Source organism: Naegleria gruberi (genome assembly GCF_000004985.1).
Source record: "Naegleria gruberi genomic scaffold NAEGRscaffold_34, whole genome shotgun sequence".
Classification (NCBI taxonomy): Eukaryota; Heterolobosea; class Eutetramitea; order Acrasida; family Naegleriidae; genus Naegleria; species Naegleria gruberi.
Window position 1 is genome coordinate 232,651 of NW_003163293.1, and position 19,231 is coordinate 251,881.

The 19,231-nt window shown below is 34.5% G+C and overlaps 5 protein-coding genes across 5 annotated transcripts in view; 3 read left to right on the forward strand and 2 right to left on the reverse strand.

Moving 5' to 3' along the window:
• Positions 1 to 892: 892 nt before the first annotated feature.
• Positions 893 to 9,501, reverse strand: NAEGRDRAFT_80324 (uncharacterized protein; the record flags this gene model as incomplete). Its single annotated transcript, XM_002675408.1, has 1 exon — positions 893 to 9,501. One exon carries the CDS (start codon positions 9,499 to 9,501, stop codon positions 1,018 to 1,020), a length of 8,484 nt encoding a protein of 2,827 aa, XP_002675454.1. The 3' UTR covers positions 893 to 1,017.
• Positions 9,502 to 10,464: 963 nt separating this feature from the next.
• Positions 10,465 to 12,774, forward strand: NAEGRDRAFT_69434 (uncharacterized protein; the record flags this gene model as incomplete). Its single annotated transcript, XM_002675313.1, has 1 exon — positions 10,465 to 12,774. One exon carries the CDS (start codon positions 10,465 to 10,467, stop codon positions 12,772 to 12,774), a length of 2,310 nt encoding a protein of 769 aa, XP_002675359.1.
• A 412-nt stretch (positions 12,775 to 13,186) lies between these two features.
• Positions 13,187 to 15,117, forward strand: NAEGRDRAFT_50318 (uncharacterized protein; the record flags this gene model as incomplete). Its single annotated transcript, XM_002675314.1, has 2 exons — positions 13,187 to 13,610; positions 13,685 to 15,117. 2 exons carry the CDS (start codon positions 13,187 to 13,189, stop codon positions 15,115 to 15,117), a joined length of 1,857 nt encoding a protein of 618 aa, XP_002675360.1.
• Positions 15,118 to 15,206: 89 nt separating this feature from the next.
• NAEGRDRAFT_80325 (uncharacterized protein) lies at positions 15,207 to 15,705 on the reverse strand. Its single transcript, XM_002675409.1, has one exon. The coding sequence runs from the start codon at positions 15,682 to 15,684 to the stop codon at positions 15,265 to 15,267; it is 420 nt and encodes a 139-aa protein (XP_002675455.1). The 5' UTR covers positions 15,685 to 15,705; the 3' UTR covers positions 15,207 to 15,264.
• A 2,574-nt stretch (positions 15,706 to 18,279) lies between these two features.
• NAEGRDRAFT_69437 (uncharacterized protein) overlaps positions 18,280 to 19,231 on the forward strand; it is a gene marked incomplete at both ends in the record, with an annotated part of 1,559 nt that continues 607 nt past the window's right edge. The window contains one exon of the mRNA XM_002675315.1: positions 18,280 to 19,194. Coding sequence (XP_002675361.1) covers positions 18,280 to 19,194 — 915 coding nt within the window. The remainder of the gene's footprint in view (positions 19,195 to 19,231) is intronic.

Genomic DNA, 19,231 nt, shown 5'->3' on the forward strand with positions numbered 1-19,231 from the left:
TTCTAATTGACAATTCCAAATCAAAACAGAGAAAAGGAATTGCACCTTATGACGACTGTAAAGTCAAAGTCCATGGTCGTCCACGGAGTTGAAAAATTCAATGTTGTGAAGAAGAAAAAAAAACAAAATATGAACATTTACATTGTCTCACTACTTGTTGCCATGATATTGGGAGCTGGGTGTTTGGTGGAAGGAAATAAACCATTTTTATTGGGTTTCTATGAGGAGAATTATGAGAGATTCGTTGGCAAGTTTGACGTGTTGGATTTTGATAAACTAAGAATTTCACAAATGAAGGTACCTTCATTCTTGGATTTCAAGTGGTCAATTGGTGTTACTAACACAACGGCAGCTCCATTGTGGCATTTGATTGATGTTGGCGAAGTTGATTATGGACAAACTGTTGTTTTCAACAGCAAGTTGAATATTGTTGAAAAGCAAAAAAGCCACTTTCCACCACATGACACAATTATTGATACTGCATTCGAGGTTCCTTCTTTTGAAGGAGTAGGATACATGCTTATTAGAAATGCCTCATCTAATAGCATGAGAGTAGACAGAGTCAATTTGAAGTTGAAAACACATACAGTGGCGAATGTAATTCCAACACTAAATGCAACTCATATATCAATTATTTATATGAATAGAGAACGTTATCTTATCACCTCAAATCTCAAACAATTGTCCTTTTATCACATTGAAAAGCAATTCCAAAAGATTGCTGACATTGTCACTGATTATCCAGTGCAAGGAAAGTTTTTCTATAATGCTAATGATGATGCAATCTATGGTGGTTTGTTTAGAAATGAGTTGTTTTGGGTTGTTAGGTTTACCCTGGACTTGGTTAAGAAAACTTCAAACTTTGATCCTTACTATGTTTGGAAAACTCAATCCAACAATGTTAATTTATTGGGAATTGTAGAGGAAGTTGATCACATTTATTATACTCCATTAATGTTGAAATGTTTACAAGTACACTAATTTCAAATCCACAACAATAAACATTTGAAAACTATTTTACTTGGCTGATTGACTTTGTTTTTGAGAGCCTCCTTGTTGAGTGGAATTGGAAGATTCCTCTCTCAATCTAGCTCTATATTCTACATTTTCCAAAGTAATGGAACGAAGAATAGGGAAGAAGGAAACATCTTGCTCATGAACACAATTACTCACATATTGTTCAGAACCTGTATATTCTGTCTTTGGTTTTCTATTCAAGTGAATGAGGAAGAAGAGATAGTTCCACATGTTGTGTTCCTTTCTGACGTGATTGTTAAAAGTAATACCTTCGTTGGCCTTTTGGTCAAATCTAGCCCTCTCAATATCGCAAATGAAACACTTATTCTTGAGACGATCTTCAGTCTTTTCACGATTTTCTCTCAACTCGGCAAATGATTCCAAAATAATACCGAAAACTACTTCAAACAATACGACAATAACAACCAAGATGAAGAGCATGTTGATAATTTCTCTTGTCCAGATTCCCCAACTTGGTGTGAACTGATCTTCGAAGAAACCACCTGTTCTCAAACCATAATTCAACGTATTTAGCATACAGTCAGCTGCTGAATCACATAAGAATTGCTTATCAGAGTTATCACTCTTGAGATAGAATGTTTCTGGTACAAAGGCGAATATCATGAGGGAGAAGAACCAAATTGCCACAATCATGAGCATGCTTGTTAAAACGAAACGTTCTGCTGTTGTTTGAATACTGAGCACAATATCATACAGTGTATCAAAACGAACTACAACTTCAAACAAGTGAATGGCATAGACAATAGGATTAACTGTCAGACCCAATACTGAAACTACCCAATAGACCACAAGGAAGGAAACGTAAAAGTCTTTGGCTAGATATTTGAGGTAATTCTTATAGAATTGTCTATCTCTTGGTAAATCTTCCCACTTCTCTCCCATTTTCAACTTGAATTTCTTCTTAACTTCCAAAGTTGCAAAGAAGTATAAATAGGTACCAAAAAGCAAGGACGTAGTTACTAATTGAATGACACCGAGAACTGTCTGAACGTAATCTAGCCAATCTGTTTTCCAATCACCTTGATATTGGAAACTACCAGTAGTGGAATCATCTGGATCGGAATAACCAGGAAGTGGAATATCTCCAGGAGTGACGGCATACATTTTCTTAAAACCAAACAATACGAAACAGTTAATAATGAGAGAAAGTAAGAAACTCAAAAGCTTGATCTTACTCCAATTGTCCTCTCTCAAAAACCTCCACAAGAAGGAAACTATGAAATTACTACTTAAAACCTTTTGATTTCTATCAGATTCAAATTGTTTGTAGTGAACAATTTCTGTATAGAAGGTATCAGTTTGATCGAAAAAGTTACGAATCTTTTCTTGTGCTGTGTACTCCTCAGAGTTGACAGAGGTGAGGAAATTCTTACGGGATTTTTCTGAGAGGAAGCTACTTTCATTTGGAATTCGGTAGTAAACATTTTCTATAGTATTATTTCTAACAATTTCCATTCTTCCTGTTTCTTTTTCAACTGGTACCAGGTATCTGGAATATTCTGGAACTTCCAACAAGTGTGAAATTTTCTTGTTACTATTTTCAGAGAATGTACTCTTTGAGCTACTTTGGCTGTCATTAACAAATATATTCTCACCATCAGATAGGGTATTCAATAGGAAGTAAATTTGGAAAGCAATCTCTTCGTATTGTTCGGTAGCCTCACAAATTCTCTTTTGCTTTTCTTTGGTGAGCTGTTTATCTCTAAAGCTGTCTCTGAATCCATCTTGGGTAACTTCAGCCTGTATTCTTGAAGTCATTTCTTCCTTTGCACCAATATTCAGGTCAATCTTGGGCAAGCCTTTACCTCTACTTTCATCAATGAATTGGGTTGGTGTGAAAGAAATAACGCAACACTTCTTTAAAAATTCCATAATGTCTGGGAAATTCAAACTGTCTCTCATGATCATTGCAATCTTGTGATTGTTGCTTCCTTCCAACAAAGAAGTCAAACAAATAAACATGGCTCCCTTCAATTCCAAGCACTTGTCCAACTTGAAAACACCCTTATAGTCCTTTGACATAATTTCATTACAAACAAAGTAGAATTTTGGAGACATGCCAATAACTTGTTGAGTGGTTAGGCAGGGGCCTTGTACAAATTCAGTGAGTGAATCAAAACATTGGATAGCTGTTTCAATATTATCAGCTGTAATGTCTTTTTCTAGAGCTACAATAAAATTCAGGCACTCTTCAACAATATTGAAACTTTGAGTATTGTACTTTTGTTCTGCCAAATAGTGCTGCAAGTCATTGTTGTGACCTTCTGTCATCAATTGGAGGAAACGTAGAATTTCTTCAATATGTCCCTTTTCTTCAAACTCTTCTTGGAATGTTTCTTCATTTTCTTTTTCATTATCATCTGTTTGATTACTACTAGATGATTGAGCAGTTGGGGTAGCAGGAACAGTTCCAGGATTGTCTCCTCTTCTCAACTTTTTGGCTCTGTACTGTTTGAAATCTTGCTTCTTTTCCTGTTGTCTCTTGTAGTAGGCTTTTCTTTCCTTAATTTCATCAATAGATAATCTGATTCTGTCACGAATGGACAAGAAGAATCTTTCCGTGCTTCCCTTCTTGAAGAGGGAGTAAATATAGCCCTGAACAATATTGTTACCTTCAAAGAGCATGGAAACACCAAGCTCAATGGAAGACTTCATAATTTTGTGATCTTCACTGCAAACCATTTCCAAAACCAGTTCTGGTATTTTGGCCTTTGCCAAGTCATGGTGGAACTTGTTTAATTTTCTTTGTCTCTGCTCAGCATTCAACTTTTCCAAAACAGATTCATCTTGTTGAGTATTCATAATTTGCTTTAACATTTCAATGGAATAGAGGGCTAAATTACTAATACTGCCTGCCTTTCCAATAATTTCTCCGTCTTTACTTGAAGGAGCTAATTCTGATATTCTTCTAATAACATTTACAATCATATCAAGATAGCCTCTATATTGTTCATAGAGCAGAATACCCAAATTGGCAAAGTTAGATTCTTGGGTTAGGATTGTAGTAAATCCACTCACATAGACCTTGTATTGTTTCATGTACTTTTCGTCTTCATCCTCTTTCTTTTGAGCAAGAACTAATTGCTTGTTTTGTTGTTTTTGCATGTGTTGCTTGAATTGAGTTGCTTTGGTGGAAGAAGCTTCCTTCAAGAATTTGAATATTTCTTGAGTAAATTCTTGTGGCATTGATTTGGATTGATTTCCACTCTTGCTAACTTTACACATGGCTTGCAAGCATTTTATAACAGCCTCCTTGTGTGCAGCTTCTGCAACTGTTTGATAGAGATTGAACAGATTTTCAATAACAGCCTTGATTACTTCTAATTGTTGAGGTTCTCCAGTAAAATCGTTAGGAGGGAACTTCAAGTGGAAGTAATGGTGAATGAATGGAATCATAAGTTGGAAGATGTACTTGATTTCTACATAAAGCTTTTCCTCTGGATCGTGTCCCATTAATGAATCATCCCCTTGACCCTCCAATGGCTTCTTCAATCTCAATACGAAAGAAGTTTTGGCCAACTCTAATGGGTTAGAATCTTGAGAACTGGTATTTCTTGGATGCACACCAACCCCTATTGGAGTGGCTACAGATCTGGCATCAAGTGGATCAGTTAGAATAATTTCGGTACTTCTTCTATTGTTGGAATTACCACCACTATTAACAAACATATCGAGCTCTCTTGCCATCTTGGCCAATAAACGGAATATTGGAGAGCTACTAGACATTTGCTTTTCATCTTGAACCTTATCTGCGTTGATGTAAACTTCATCCAAAAAACGGAGGAGTGGATTTCTCAACTCTGGGATTGTATTAGGACTCAGCAATTGTTTCAAAATATCTTCAATAGATAATAAGGATTGAAGTTTAACTTCAGCAACATGATTTCTTCCATCACCACACTCTGCCAACAAACTTAAAAGCTCAATATGGTAACAAAGGATACCATCAGGTTGTGTTTCGTGTTCCTTATTCTTGATTCTTCTATCTCTTTCCTTGATTCCTTCTTCATCGTTAAAAAGAACAATAACATCCTTCTTACGATCCAGTAAATTTTGAGTGACCAGTGTTTGGTTTCTCTTGATTGGATTTCCATCAGTACCCATGAGAATAATCTTCAAAAAGTTGAGATAGCGAGCCTTTAAACCATGTTCTGCAATAAGATCGATAAGGTATCTAATGTGTCTTTCTTCCAACATACTACACAAGCCTCTGTTATTTCTAACAACTTCACAGATGAGTGTTGACATGCCCAAATCTTGACCAATCTTTGACATGAAGAATTCAAGATAAGGGAAGAGGATAGTTTGGTTTTCTGCATTCTTTCTCACAAAATCTGAAAGGAAGCGAACACATGCCTTGTGAATTCTTTGTTGGGATCTATTATCATCGAATGACATGGTAAGAGTTTCAATAGCCAATTCGTGAGCACTCAAGTTTCTTAGGATTCTCTGGGTTCTTGAGCCATTCTTTTCATAATCGTCTTCAACTCGTTTGAAACTTTGTTGAATACTCTTTGAGTATTGCTCCAATGATGTTCCTGATGAAGAGTTAGCAGCATTGATAAAATTTTTAAGATCTTTCAAAATTTCGAGAATGTTATCATAACTTTTCATGACGGCACTGGAAACTAATAATTCGATTCGTGGCAACAAGTCTTTAAGCTCTTCCTTCTCTCTATGAATACGAATCAATAAGTTAAGTGCCTTTACGGCCAATGAAGCATTTTTACACTTGGTCAAATCAATAAGAATTTTTGTAAGGTTTTGAACGGATGCAGATTCGTTAAATATGGAATCTTTGAAAAGTGAATTTTTAACAAAATCTTGACGCTTGTCTTCTGATTTGTCACTAACAGTGAAACTGTACTTGAAATTAATCAAGAAAAAGTCCACTCTAACGTTCAGTTGTTGAGATTTGATAATATCGAAAATTTCACAAACTTCTTGCTTGATTCTTGTAGTAATCATAGTTTGCTCATTCTCCTCATAAATTGCATCAAGTGCTGGTTTTCCATTAAGCTTGTCATTTGTACAATCCAAAAGCTTTAGCAATTCAACGACAACTCTGTGGGTTGGATAAATATTTGACAAATCAAACATGCCCAATTCAAACATCTTTTTGGTCATGAAAACAAGGTTATAAATGAATAAATTCTTTTGAACACTTGTAATATCATTACCACAATCTAATTGATAGTTTTCCTTGTAAAAGTCTGTCAAGAAGGTACGAAGCTCTTTGATCTTTTTGTCGTCTTGAGTCTTTTTCATCTTTTCAATTTCTGTCCACTTTCTTGTGAAGGAAATTGTTGGATTGGCTTCATAAGGATCAACATCCAAGAAACAATTCAAAAGAAGTGTACAAAAGCTGGATCTAATTTCAAATGGTAAATTCTTCTCCTTGATGCATGCCAAAATAAGCTCATAGCTGAACTTATTCTGAATGTATTGGATAGCTTCCTTATTTCTTCCTAAACACAAGAGAGACAAGAGTTCAATTTGTTTTTGGAAAAAGTTGAGCAAAATTAAAAAATCATCCTGTCCATCAAAGTTTGCAGTATTCGCAGAAAGTGCCTGAGACATTGCCTTTGACACAAATTCCAACAAACCATATTCAGTTCCATTAACCTTGATGCAAAGTTTGTTCTTTGGATCATTATCTACAAAGTAAGGGAACATGAGAGAGTTTGTAACCTTTTCGTCTTCGAAAAGCAACTCGGTAATGTAGCTTTGGTTCTTCTTGATTGGTCTATTACCACAAGCACACAATGCACTAAGGAAGGAAAGATAGATTGAATTTTTAGCACTCAAATACTCAGTGGCTGTTTCTTCTGATGATTCTTCTTTCTTTGGTGTCATTTTCTTTGCTGGAGAAGAGGAAAAACCTCTTGGGGTAACCATAAGTTTCCGTGGAGATGTTAAATTTTCATCAAATCCGCCACTTTCCTCATCTACCAACAATCTTACAAAGTATCTTATTTGCTCTTTTGGCATTCTGTTCAATAGTCCATAGTTATTTGTTAAAATTTCAATTAGGGCAACACTGGCTCCAACATCCATTTTGATATGTTGCTGAATTTCGGTAATATATTTTGACATGTACAATCCATTGTCACTGTTCAATTTGACAGATTGTTTGATCACTCTGTACAAGTTACGGAGCAAGTAGTGATAAGATGCCAGATCTGACTCTGTCCATGTATTTTCATCTCCCAATTTAGCAGGACTTTCTCCAAAAACTGAAAGTGAAACAATATCTGGAACATTATCAACTAACTCTTCTATAAGTCTCATTACTAAATCAATTACACCTCTTTCTCTGAGAATATTTTGTCTGCTCTTGAATGGAATACCTTCTCTCTTGAGTGGATCCTCTTCATCAGAGTCAGTCAAAAAACAAACCAATTGTGCAAGGGCAGGCAAGAGTGTTTGAAGTAACACTTTGAAATCGTCTGGTCTCTTGATAGATCTGGATTGAACTCTCCTCATAAAACTTTCAATTAATGGATAAATACTTTGAACAAGAAGTAAGTCTTCGAGCTCCTGTTGAGGAACCTTGTAAACGGAGAATACATCCTGTTCATATAATACATTGGTAGCATAGAGTCTGAATTTCTTACGAGAGGACTTCTTTTCTGGTTTAATCATTCCAGCATTGGCAGCATTGTTTTGAGTGAGAGCTTGTTTTCTAAGATTGAGAGTTGGTTTGTTGGTGGTTGTACTACTTGGAGTTGATGGAGTTGTTTCATTCTTTCCCTTGAGTGGCGTATCATCTGCCTTCATAAGACTTGAACCAATACCAGAATCACTACTCACACCATGAACCCAAGTCTGACTGTGGGCATGTTTCAAACGGAAATAGCTTTGCAAAGGTATTGGAGCAGTATTATGATGATTATCATGTCTCGATTGTACATCATGTTGACAAATAATGAAAGTGGTATCATCACTTCCCAATCCATCTTTTACAGCCAATTCAAGAGAGACACCAATTTGCTCCTTCTTTACAGCAGCCAATAGCTTTCGCTTCAACAATTTCCAATATTGATCTGTTGCTGAATTACCTGGAGATGATGTTGTTGATGAAAGTGAAATACTACTCTCATTGAATACTGAAATATTGACTTGGGATGCACTGGCAACAGATGATCTATCAAAGTCTTCAGTGTTGGCTGTAGTTCTTCTGGAAAGTTTAGAGAAGAAGGAATTTGTAATTCCAAATTCATCATCTGAATCACTGGAGAAATCATCAAAAATATCTTCATTCTCCTCTACAAAATGACTATCCTTTGAGGCATACAGATATTTTCCACTGGAAACATGTTTAAATCTATACTTCTTATTCCACATCAAGGCACCACCTCTAGTAGGGTCAACCATTTCTACTTCCCACAAACTATCTGTGAATGCGTACATTTTATCATTCTTTGATTGGCTCGTATCGTCATCTGTTGACTTTTTGTTGGATTTGATTGGGAGAAGAGCCTTATCGGCTGTTGAGGAAGAGGTCTTGTTGGCACTGCCAACACATTCTACTCTACCAGTTTTAGAGTTGACCGATAAAAAACTATTCAATTCTGTATGGAAAAGCCTAATAACATCACCAGCCTTTAACATGTTACCTGAATGAATACTTAAATAGGGAGAAAATAGACGAATTCTCCAATTGGTATATGAAAAAGATGAGGTAAATGTTGTACCTGGTATCATGTTGATTTCTCTTCTGTCATCTTCATCAAGGGAAACCTGAGTTGATGTTGAGATGAGTTGATTATTCGAGGACAAAACCGTTGAGTAAGTAAATTGACCCAAATGAAGGAAGGTGTTACTCTTCCTGTTAAAAAATCTGACTTGATCACTCAATTTTACAGCATCACCCTCCGATCTGAATTTGTAATAAGGTAATACAATAACATGAGATGTCGAATCTATAGCTTCTTCTGAAACAAGTGTTAGCTTGAGACAATCTTTTTGCTTTTCTGCTTTTTCTCTTGGATTTACACACAAGTATTTCTTAGTTTTCAAATGCATGAGTTGGATTGGTTGACCATATAATATTTCTTTACCAATATTTCTTTCATATTCAATATTGTTTTGTTGTTTTTCTCTTTCCATTTTTCTTTCCAATTCTTCAATTTGAGCTCTTTGTTCCTCAGTCAAATCTAGAAAATGATATTGATGAGATTTGATGAAAGTTTTTACAGAAGGAGCTTGAACATATTGTGTTCGAGTGGCTGCACTTGTGGAAACAGCTCCTTCTTCGTTATTTACGGCTAATTGTCCACTACTGGTATTCATGTCATTGGTGCTTTTTGATGTTAAAATTCCACTCATGTTTGCACTTGATGATATTGTCATGGCAATAGAGCTGTTGGCAAGATTGACCGTGGTAGTAGAAGCATTGGCAGCATTTGTTGTGCTAACGGCAGCTGTTGCAGTTTTTGTAACTTTGGCCGACTGATTCATGGTCCTCAATTTTACATTTAATTGTTCCAATTTTTTGTAGAATTCTTTGTGGGCATTATAGGAAAATGCTTGTTGAACAACAAATACACATGACTTGAAATTGGATGGCAGATTCTCATCGGAAATACTTTCTAATCCACATCTAGCATTAGCAGTAAATCTATTATTTTACATGATCACAACATAAAACAATTAAATACAATGTTCAAAAACTCTGAGAGATGAATATTTAAAACCTACCCTTTCACACTCATGAATCCAATTTCCTCACCATTTTCATCAGTTGCCTGTTCATCATCATTTTGATAATAGACCGAAATTAAATCACCCACACAAAGCGACCTCTGATTGAGTTGAGGTTGTTGCAACAGAAGGCTCTGAGAGGGAAGCGCTGATGATGTTCCGTTGTTTTTATTTGTTGTGTTTCCTGCCGAAACTGAGAAGAGAGAACGAAGTGATTTTTTAGAGTGATTGGATGGTGGTAACATCCCGAGATGAGAAAGATGATGCTATGGGTTGTTATGAGGTTGTTGTGAGTTTACGTTGTTTTCTGAAACTTGTCCAAGTGGCAGTGATGAATTTTTTTTTTAAATCTGTTCTTGACGTTTGACTGTGGATGGCTTTATGATTAGACAATCCTTCTGGTTAGTTGAAACTTGTTATCATTTTGTTAGTATTGAATTTTAAAATAAAGAAATTAAAGATTTGGTTATTTGAATGCGATAATTCATGTTAAAGAATAAATTGATTAACATAGTGTTATCAAAGGTTTGATTATTTGGATTTATTTGACTGCTGTCTCCAAAAACTGGCGCCAAAATCTTCCGTTAAATCAATAAATTCACTCAAAAAAAACAACAAAAAACACAAACAGGTAGGCGCTGCCTGCAATCGCTACAATTTCATCAAGAATATTCACAACAATTTAAACAAACAACAATATAGTACTAAGAGGCGAGCAATATGAACCTATCCAACAAATTATATGTTGGAAAGGAAAATCTAACACCCAGCCATATGAATATTCTTTCTCCCCAAACAATTCCCTCATCAAGAACATCAGCAACACAACAACCATTTAGCAAATCGATATCATCATCTAGTCTCTCGAAACCAACTATTGGAACTTATTCGAGAAGCAAGGCACTCATTCAAATTCCAAGTTTTGAAGAATTAAAAAGCAATCAACAACCATTCCATACATTGTCCGAACTCTTCTCCAAGCTTGATACATTTCCAAATCTGCACAATGATCAGAAAATTGAATTTATCAAATTATGTATTACTTGTATTGATAAGAGTTTTCTTAAAGTTCACGAGAGGGATATCTACATGTTTTGGATAATATTGGCCATTCAATTTGTTGGTAATAAGGATATTCCTAACTGGGATGAGGAAGTTAGAAAACGACTCGCCGAACATTTTGAATTCTTATCAAACTATAATCATCCTGTTAAAGATGAGGAAAATTTCTACATTTTGAACGCCTTATTCGAGTGGAAAACCAATGAACAACCTGACAAAATATTCAGAAGTATTTCTAAGGTACAACAGGGTATTAACCGATTGGGTGAAACTCCAATTTTGGCTGAAATCAAAGGTTCTCTTTTACAGAAATCAATATTTCCACAAGTTGAAATTTCTTACAAACCAACCACAATGATTCCATCTTTTCAAAATTTACAAGTACCATCTAGCACACCAACAACTAAATCTACCTCTCCTCAAGATGTTAGTAATTCAGGTGCAGGATTATTTACTGGAAATAGAAGAAGAAGATCAAATTCAAATAATGACTTCCAACTCATACAACAAAATTCAACAAGGCAGTCAAGTCGTTCCAATCTCTTTGCCGGTAGTAAGCAATCATCGATCAATATTAATGCTGAAATGCCAAGCATTTCCTCTAGTCCATTTATTTCCTCTACTTCCCTTTCTTCCAACTCGGTTAGTGCAACACCAACTACTGCACTTTCCATCAAAACTACTAGTGTGCCCCCAACACAAAGCACACCTCAACCACTCCCAACACTCACTTTTCCAACTCCTACTTCCATTAACACAGAGAATGTAAATAAGAGACCTAGAGAAGAAGTTGTCTCTACACCATCTGCAACTCCAAATACCAGTACTGCACCAAACAGTACTTCAACATCTGCTGTCTCTGAGGATGGCAGTGCCAAAAGGTCTAAGCCTACAGTATTTGTACCAATTAACAATAGAGAATACCAAGTATTAAAAAGGATTGGATCAGGTGGAAGTTGCACTGTTTACAAGTGTGTTGATACCAATACCAAAGAAGAGGTTGCTATAAAACATATCAAGATTGACAGGACTAAAAACGATAAAACTGTCCTTGATGGGTTTCTAGCTGAAGCTACTCTTTTAGAACAATTAAGAGCTGATGATATTGGAGAGAATATTATTAAATTAATTGATTACGAATATAGACCTCATAACAAGAGGGATGAAATCCTTCTTGTTATGGAGCTAGGTACCACTGATTTTAATAATATTATCAAGAAGAAGAGTGCCAACCAATCATTTACTACAGATGAATTGAGAGTTTACTGGAGACAAATGCTTGAAGCAGTTTCCTTTATCCATTCGAAAAAGATTGTCCACACAGACATTAAGCCTGCCAACTTTTTACTTGTCAATGGTAAATTGAAACTTATCGACTTTGGTATTGCTAAAGTTCCAGATCATGAACAAACTCTAAGCATTTGTAGAAATTCTATTGTTGGTACTCTTAACTTTATGCCACCTGAGAGTTTTATTAATCACAATGCCAATGATCCAAAATATAAGTTTGGTCCTCCTGGAGATATTTGGAGTCTTGGAATTATCTTTTATCAGACAATTTACCAAAAGACACCATTCTCTGATTTTGAAGATCACCTCACCAAGATTGCACAAATTACAGATAGGAATAAGGAACCATATTTCCCACCATGTGAAGAGCAATACCAAGAGGCAGTTGACTTGCTGAAAACCATCTTGGTTAAAGATCCAAGTCAAAGACCTTCTATCCGAACAATTTTAGAACATCCATTTTTTGCTCAACCTTTACAACTTTCTATTAATACCAACGAAGAACAAGAAGCATTTTGTAAGAATGTGTTGAAAACTTTTGAATTCTTACTTGAAAACCTTCCATCTCAATCCGTTCCTCCCCAAAAAGCAGCTTTTAGATTATTAAAGCTTTGTCACGATAATAAGAATGGCGAAGAAATGTCAGAAGATGACATTACTAATTGCCTTTCACAATAAATCTTATTAATTTATTACTACTAGGAAATTTATTCACCAATCCCATCACAAAATCAACTTTATTCCCGCCCATTTATCTTGTTTTAAATATTTAAAAAAATTAAAAAAAATGAATCCACTGGCCGAAAAGCACAAAAACGAAGGAAACGAATTTTTCAAGAAGAAGGACTTTGATAGTGCTGCCACATGTTATCAAAAGGCAATCGATTTGGATCCTAACAATGCAATTTACCACTCTAATTTAGCTGCTTGCAGTCTTGCCGTTAATGACTATGAAGATGCCATCGAACACTCCGAGAGGGCTGTTAAACTCTCACCACAATATGAAAAGGCACATTTTAGATTGATTCAAGCCTATTCAGAATATTATAATATAAACAAGGCTTTAGAAGCACTGAGGAATTGTCATCAAATGTTGGTGGAAAAATATAACAATTCAATTCCTGCTGATATGCAAAAAATTATGGAACAAAGAAGTATGGAAGTTAGGAAACGAATTATTGAGAATAACAACTCAAAGAAGGTTAAGAAAATTATTTTACGTGATGGTAAATTCAATGCAGATAATGTAGAATCAATTGCTCAATTGATTGACAGGGCTGCTCTCAAAATGAATAGTAAAACTCTGAACATGGAGGAAATATTTGATTTGATTTCTGATTTTGAATTGGAAGATTTGACTGAAGTTGACTCATATTGTACTGCAAAAGAAATTGTGACAGCTTGTTTGAAACCTGGAAAGCAAAATGACACAAATATTGGTTTGGAAAGAGTTGTGGATGACAAGTATATTAAGAAGGGGCTTATATGGCATTTATTATATGTTCCTACACATGGTACGTATCTTTAATATTCATAATATTTATTAGAAATGAAACCTTTTCCATAATTATCATATTATAACCTTTAGGAGTTAGAGATGCTTCAGATTGTAAAAAGCTAAAATATTGTCCAAGTCCAGAACTCAGAGATTATGCTATTCATGTTTATGAAGTATTTGATTCATGTAGTCCAATTGTAATTGAACGAGCCACCTACAAACAGAAACATGAAAAGTTTGGATTCGGTCTTGAACTTTTACGTGGATTATGTGTGGCCATTATCCAGGCAAAATCCAACACTACTCCACAAAGACCACAATTTTTACCTGACAAGCTAATGATTTATGGTGTGGATTACTTCCGTAGTAAGGCCGAAGCTGTTTTAAACTATGGATTGATAACTAAATTACCTGCTTTTAACAATGTCATGCTTCTCTCCAGAGATGAGATTCCTGGAATGATTACCATGAGTTTAGAGTTAGCTAATTCAATGGCTTCACCAGAACATCCATTTATCAAGTCCCCAGGATTGAGATCTGCTCTCATCTCAAGAGGTGAAAACTTTTCATTGGAATTTGGAAGAAATTTGTTTGAAGCTATGGCTGAATTAGCATCACTGGAACCATGGAAATACATTTCCATCATTTATCCACTTCATGTTTCAATTACTCATTCAAAATTCTCTAATAATATGGAAGTAAATCCAAGTGAAACCTTGAAACGTTTGTTAAAGAACGACGATTTAAGTTTAGAAGGTTTAGAGTATATGAATGGAAAGGAGAGAGTAGTGTGTGTGATGGGTTGTACAGATCCGAATGCAACAGGATTCTCCATTCTCAAGAATATGAGTGAATTTTCAAAGTTTGTAAGAAATCCAAATTTGATTTCTGAAATTCCATCCGTACAGTATGGTCCAATTACAAATATCAGTTTCCAAGATTTGGATGATATTAAGGCTTATTCTTGGCCTATTCATAAGGGAAGAACCTATAGCTATTATCCATTTGTTGTTACAATTCTGAAGAATTTCTTCATTACTATGGATAGAACTCTTTTGAGAAGAACAGAGTTGAAGGACTTGAAATGGATTGAAGCATTCTGTAGAGGTTTATCACAATTTATTAGAAAATGTGTCAAGCATCCACCTCTCAGTGGTTTGGAAGACAAAACCAACTTTTTGGTTACTGATGAATTTTCAAAAACTGGAATCAAAATCCAAACAACTGATGGAGAAGCTTTTGTAAAAATTATTGTTGGAAGAGATAAGGATGATGTGGTAAAGAAGTATCAATTCCATGCTGAGGATGAAGAAGAAGCAGAACAAAAGATGGTTGAAATTACCAAAGAATGGAAGAGGGAAGCTGAAAATGAAAAACCAAAAGTATGTGCTGTTTGTGGAGCTACCCAGGCTGAAGGTTCAAAGAAACTCCTCGTTTGTGGCAAATGCAAGAAGGTTCACTATTGTTCACGTGAATGTCAAGAGAAGGATTGGAAAACTCACAAGAAGGAATGTCAAAAGTAATGAATTCAATAAACCAGATCAAATTCAATATTCTTCTTGGTTGGCTTTACATTGAAAAATAGCTCATAAAAAGAAACCATAGTTGTTTTGAAGTTTTGTATTTTTTATGGAGCTTTTTTAGTTTTTTCTTGTAAGTTTAATCAACCTTTAGTATCTAGTCTTTTTACGATCATCCTCAAAATCATCCTCCGAATAGTAATCATCATATTCACATCTATTTCTTTTACCATAAAATGAACTATCCAAGAGGAATAGTGGACATTCTTCTTCAGCATCAGAATCTTCATCTTCTGTTTCATCTTCACTGCTACTTTCACAGCTATAATCAGCATCGGAATCTTCTTCCGAGATGAATTGCTCATCAAATTCAAGACCCTTTCTAATGACTTCATAGATCTTATCATCTGAGCAGCAGTCATTGAAAGTTTGCTTTGCTAACATTGACTCACAATTCATCAAAGCAGTCAATGGAGAAAAGGCTTCACCATCATTGGTCGTACGAACACAATTACTAGTATCAATAATTCTTCCATCATCGACTTCATCAACCATAATAAGAGTCAACATGTTGGCGATATATATTGTTAGATAAAAACTTACCCAAAATTTTAACATTGAAAATTATCATCTTCAGATTTAAAATTAATTAAATTAATTTCATCTGATAAATTTGTTTCATCAATATGTTCTCTAAAATTTTCATTTGTTGTAAAAATTAAAAATGAATTTGAATTATGAATTATATCTTCTCCTAATTCATCTGAAATTTCACTAATTCTAATTATTTGTAAATTTTTAATTATTGAATATAATCTTCCAAAATTAATACAAATTGGTGAATGTTTACAATTTGATTTAATTATAAATGTATCATTATCTTTTAAATAATAAAATTAGGTAGGGTTGCGCGTAGGTCTCATAATCCTAAGGTCGTGAGTTCGATCCTCACTGACCCCAACTTTTTATCTTGTTGCAGTTATTTCAATTTACATTGTAAAACTTAAAATTTTAAATTAAAAAATGCCTGAAATTGCACTTCAGGAGGAGGTGGTTATTATTTATGATTCTGGATTCAGAAATTATTCAAATATTCAAAATGATGCCTCAACTGATCTTTCTCCCATCAATCTTCCAAGAGAAATAATTTCATCAATTTTTGAATATTTAGACGAAACAACACTAATGCACTCAATCCGATTAGTTTCTACGGGTTGGAATGCCATACTCGAAGATGATCTCATGATCGGACCAGTTTCTTTATTTTCCAACCATCAAATTATTCAACATCAACAATTGACTGATCTTTCGAATAGAAACACATGTATTGATCATCAAATAATTTCAATATTCAAGAACTTCGTTAGATATCACAAATCATACATTTTGGAATTTAAAAAATTCACTCTAGATTCGTATTTGACTTTCACAATTGACCGAAAACAACGTGAAAAGTTTTTTTCTGTAAAATCGACTCCAGATGTGGAATGGCACAATTTGGATTTCACAGACGATACCAATGATTCAGATTATTTAAAATCATTAGTTTTGGAAAATATTGGAAATTGTAATTCGAATGACAAGATTAATTGGTTTACCATATTTAGAAATGCCAAGAATGATTGTATTTCTTTCCATACTTTTTTGGAAAAGAGAAAACAATCAATGGATAGAACGAATTTATTATATAGAAAATTGTACTTTCCATTAATGATATTTTTATTTATTATTTTTGGAATTTTACTTTTATGTAATTTTAACTATTTCCAAAAAGGGGAATTTAATTATTTTCTACTAATTTGCTTTTCTCCCTTATTCATGATACTAGTTCTATTAACTAATATTCCATTCACTTTAATTGGAATATTAATTAAGGATTACAATGTACTTCAAAAAGAATTACAAAAGAGAGATTTCTATTTTAGGACATCTCCTTCCAGTGAAACTTACAAAGAATTAAGAATTAGAATACTCACTCGATTATTTTCCAAAATTGCGATTCAAATTTCCTTATTCTCACTCTTACTTTCCATTTTAGCATTTGCCATTTTACAATGCTTTGCACTGGTATTTCCATTAAAAATCGAACCATACGAATATGCAAGCATTTACAATTTTAGAGCTTTACTTTCACATGGAATATTCGTAACTGCTCCGTTTTTCATAGCCTCACCAATTACCTCCCTATTCTTTGTGGCAACAGATTCGGTTTTCATTCAATACGTTATTCTAAACAAACACTATATTACTTTGTTAGTGGATTATGTTGTACATCTGGGAGCAGGTTTGCTTCCAGTTGGAATTCTCATTACTGACATTTATGTAACAGGGTATTTGATTTCTTTCGTATTGTTGAGTTGTTTCTTTGGAGCAATGGACATGTTTCTTTTTGTTGGGCTTGTGGATTATTTCAAAAGGAAGAGATTAAGTTTATTGACATTTATTAGATCTGAATATTTGCTTTTATTGGATAGATTATGCTTGATGGTTGCTTTCTTAATACTAATTGGATTTCCAATTGGTTGTTTTGTAATGGCATTTGACGTCTATCAAAATGGAGTGATTTATGCAAGCTTTTTGATTGGTGGCATGTCAATACTGTTATGTTACATTGGATTCTCATTTTGCTTGAAAGAATCAGTTTACCTAATGGCCAAACCTACAGCATTACTTTAATTTATTTTGTAATCGAAAACTTATTTTTTCGTCAAATAATCCCGTACAAGGTATAACAGTGTTATAGATCTATTTCCATTGTGATTATTATTTCCATAATGTTGATAAAGTTCACATTCAATGATTTGATTCCAACATTATTTTGAAGACAAACATCTTTACATTTTCTTGTTTCAAGGATTGTTTTTAGTTTGGGTATTCTCTTGTTGATGATTGTGAATAATGTGTTTATGTTGGCTTTTGAACTCTTTGATTCAGCAAAGTATTTGGTTGGATATGTCTGTGCAGGTATGTTCTGATCCTTTGAAGAGAGGTTTGACAATGAAGTGAGTCTCTAGCCTTCTTTGTTCGAGCAAAGACATAATCTATGGAGAGAGTAGATAGTCCACTTGTGTTGAATTGGAAATGGAAAGAAATTAGCCATTTCTCTTCGGCTCCAAGAATCTAGGTCGTGAAGTGGCCACACAGAAAATCAACAAGAAAAAAAAAATGGATGAAGTTACAACTCTCTACCCTCATGTTGAAAAGTGGCTGAAATCAATAGTGCACAATTTCCAAGATTTCAAAGAGGCCATGTCGGCACTAACCACTATTAAAAGTATTTGTCAAAATATAATTTTACAACCTTCAGATGAAAAAGTTAAAAAGATACGATTGACCAATCCACGCTTTGTTGCGAGTGTAGGAAAATTGCCAGGTGCCATCAATCTTCTTTGTTTAATAGGATTTGATAAAGTTATACAAGACAAGGAAGAATATTTAATATTTGGTTCAAATGATTTGACACCCCTCAAGACCATGCAATCAGTAATTTCTGCCATAATCAAAAGTAACGATCTCAACACTGAATCTACCAATCCAATTATTGAGCAAGTGTTAACCATGGCAAACAAGAGTATCGAAGAGCAAAAATTATTCTTACTGAAACGTACAGTAACTGATCGTTGCAATATGACAGGAATGTTTTTTCTTGGGTATGCTTCTGGGTGTTTTGCTGATGGTAGAAATCTAGAATGGAAGAAAGAAGTTATACGAATTGCCATCAACTGTTTCAAATTTGATTGGTTGCAACCAGTTATGAAAGATATCGAGTTCTTTCCGTGCTTGTCTTCTGAATTGGAGAAGAGTAAATATTTGGTGACATGGCTCTGTATTGGTAGACTATTCGAATGCTATGAGTCTGTAGTGGTAAGGATACAACAGCTGCACAGTATTGCTGGAAGCATGGCAATGTTTTTGAAAAATAGGAATGATGAATATTTTTCTTCTTGGGGTCCTAAATGGATAGATCATTTATTGGAATGCATTGATGATGCTGGCATTTGTAAAAACTTTTTATTGACACTCACATGTTTGATTGAGGATTTCAATGTCATTGACAACTTCTTGCATGGTACTAAGAAAGTTTTTGTTAGAACAGAAGAAATAGGGACAAATATCT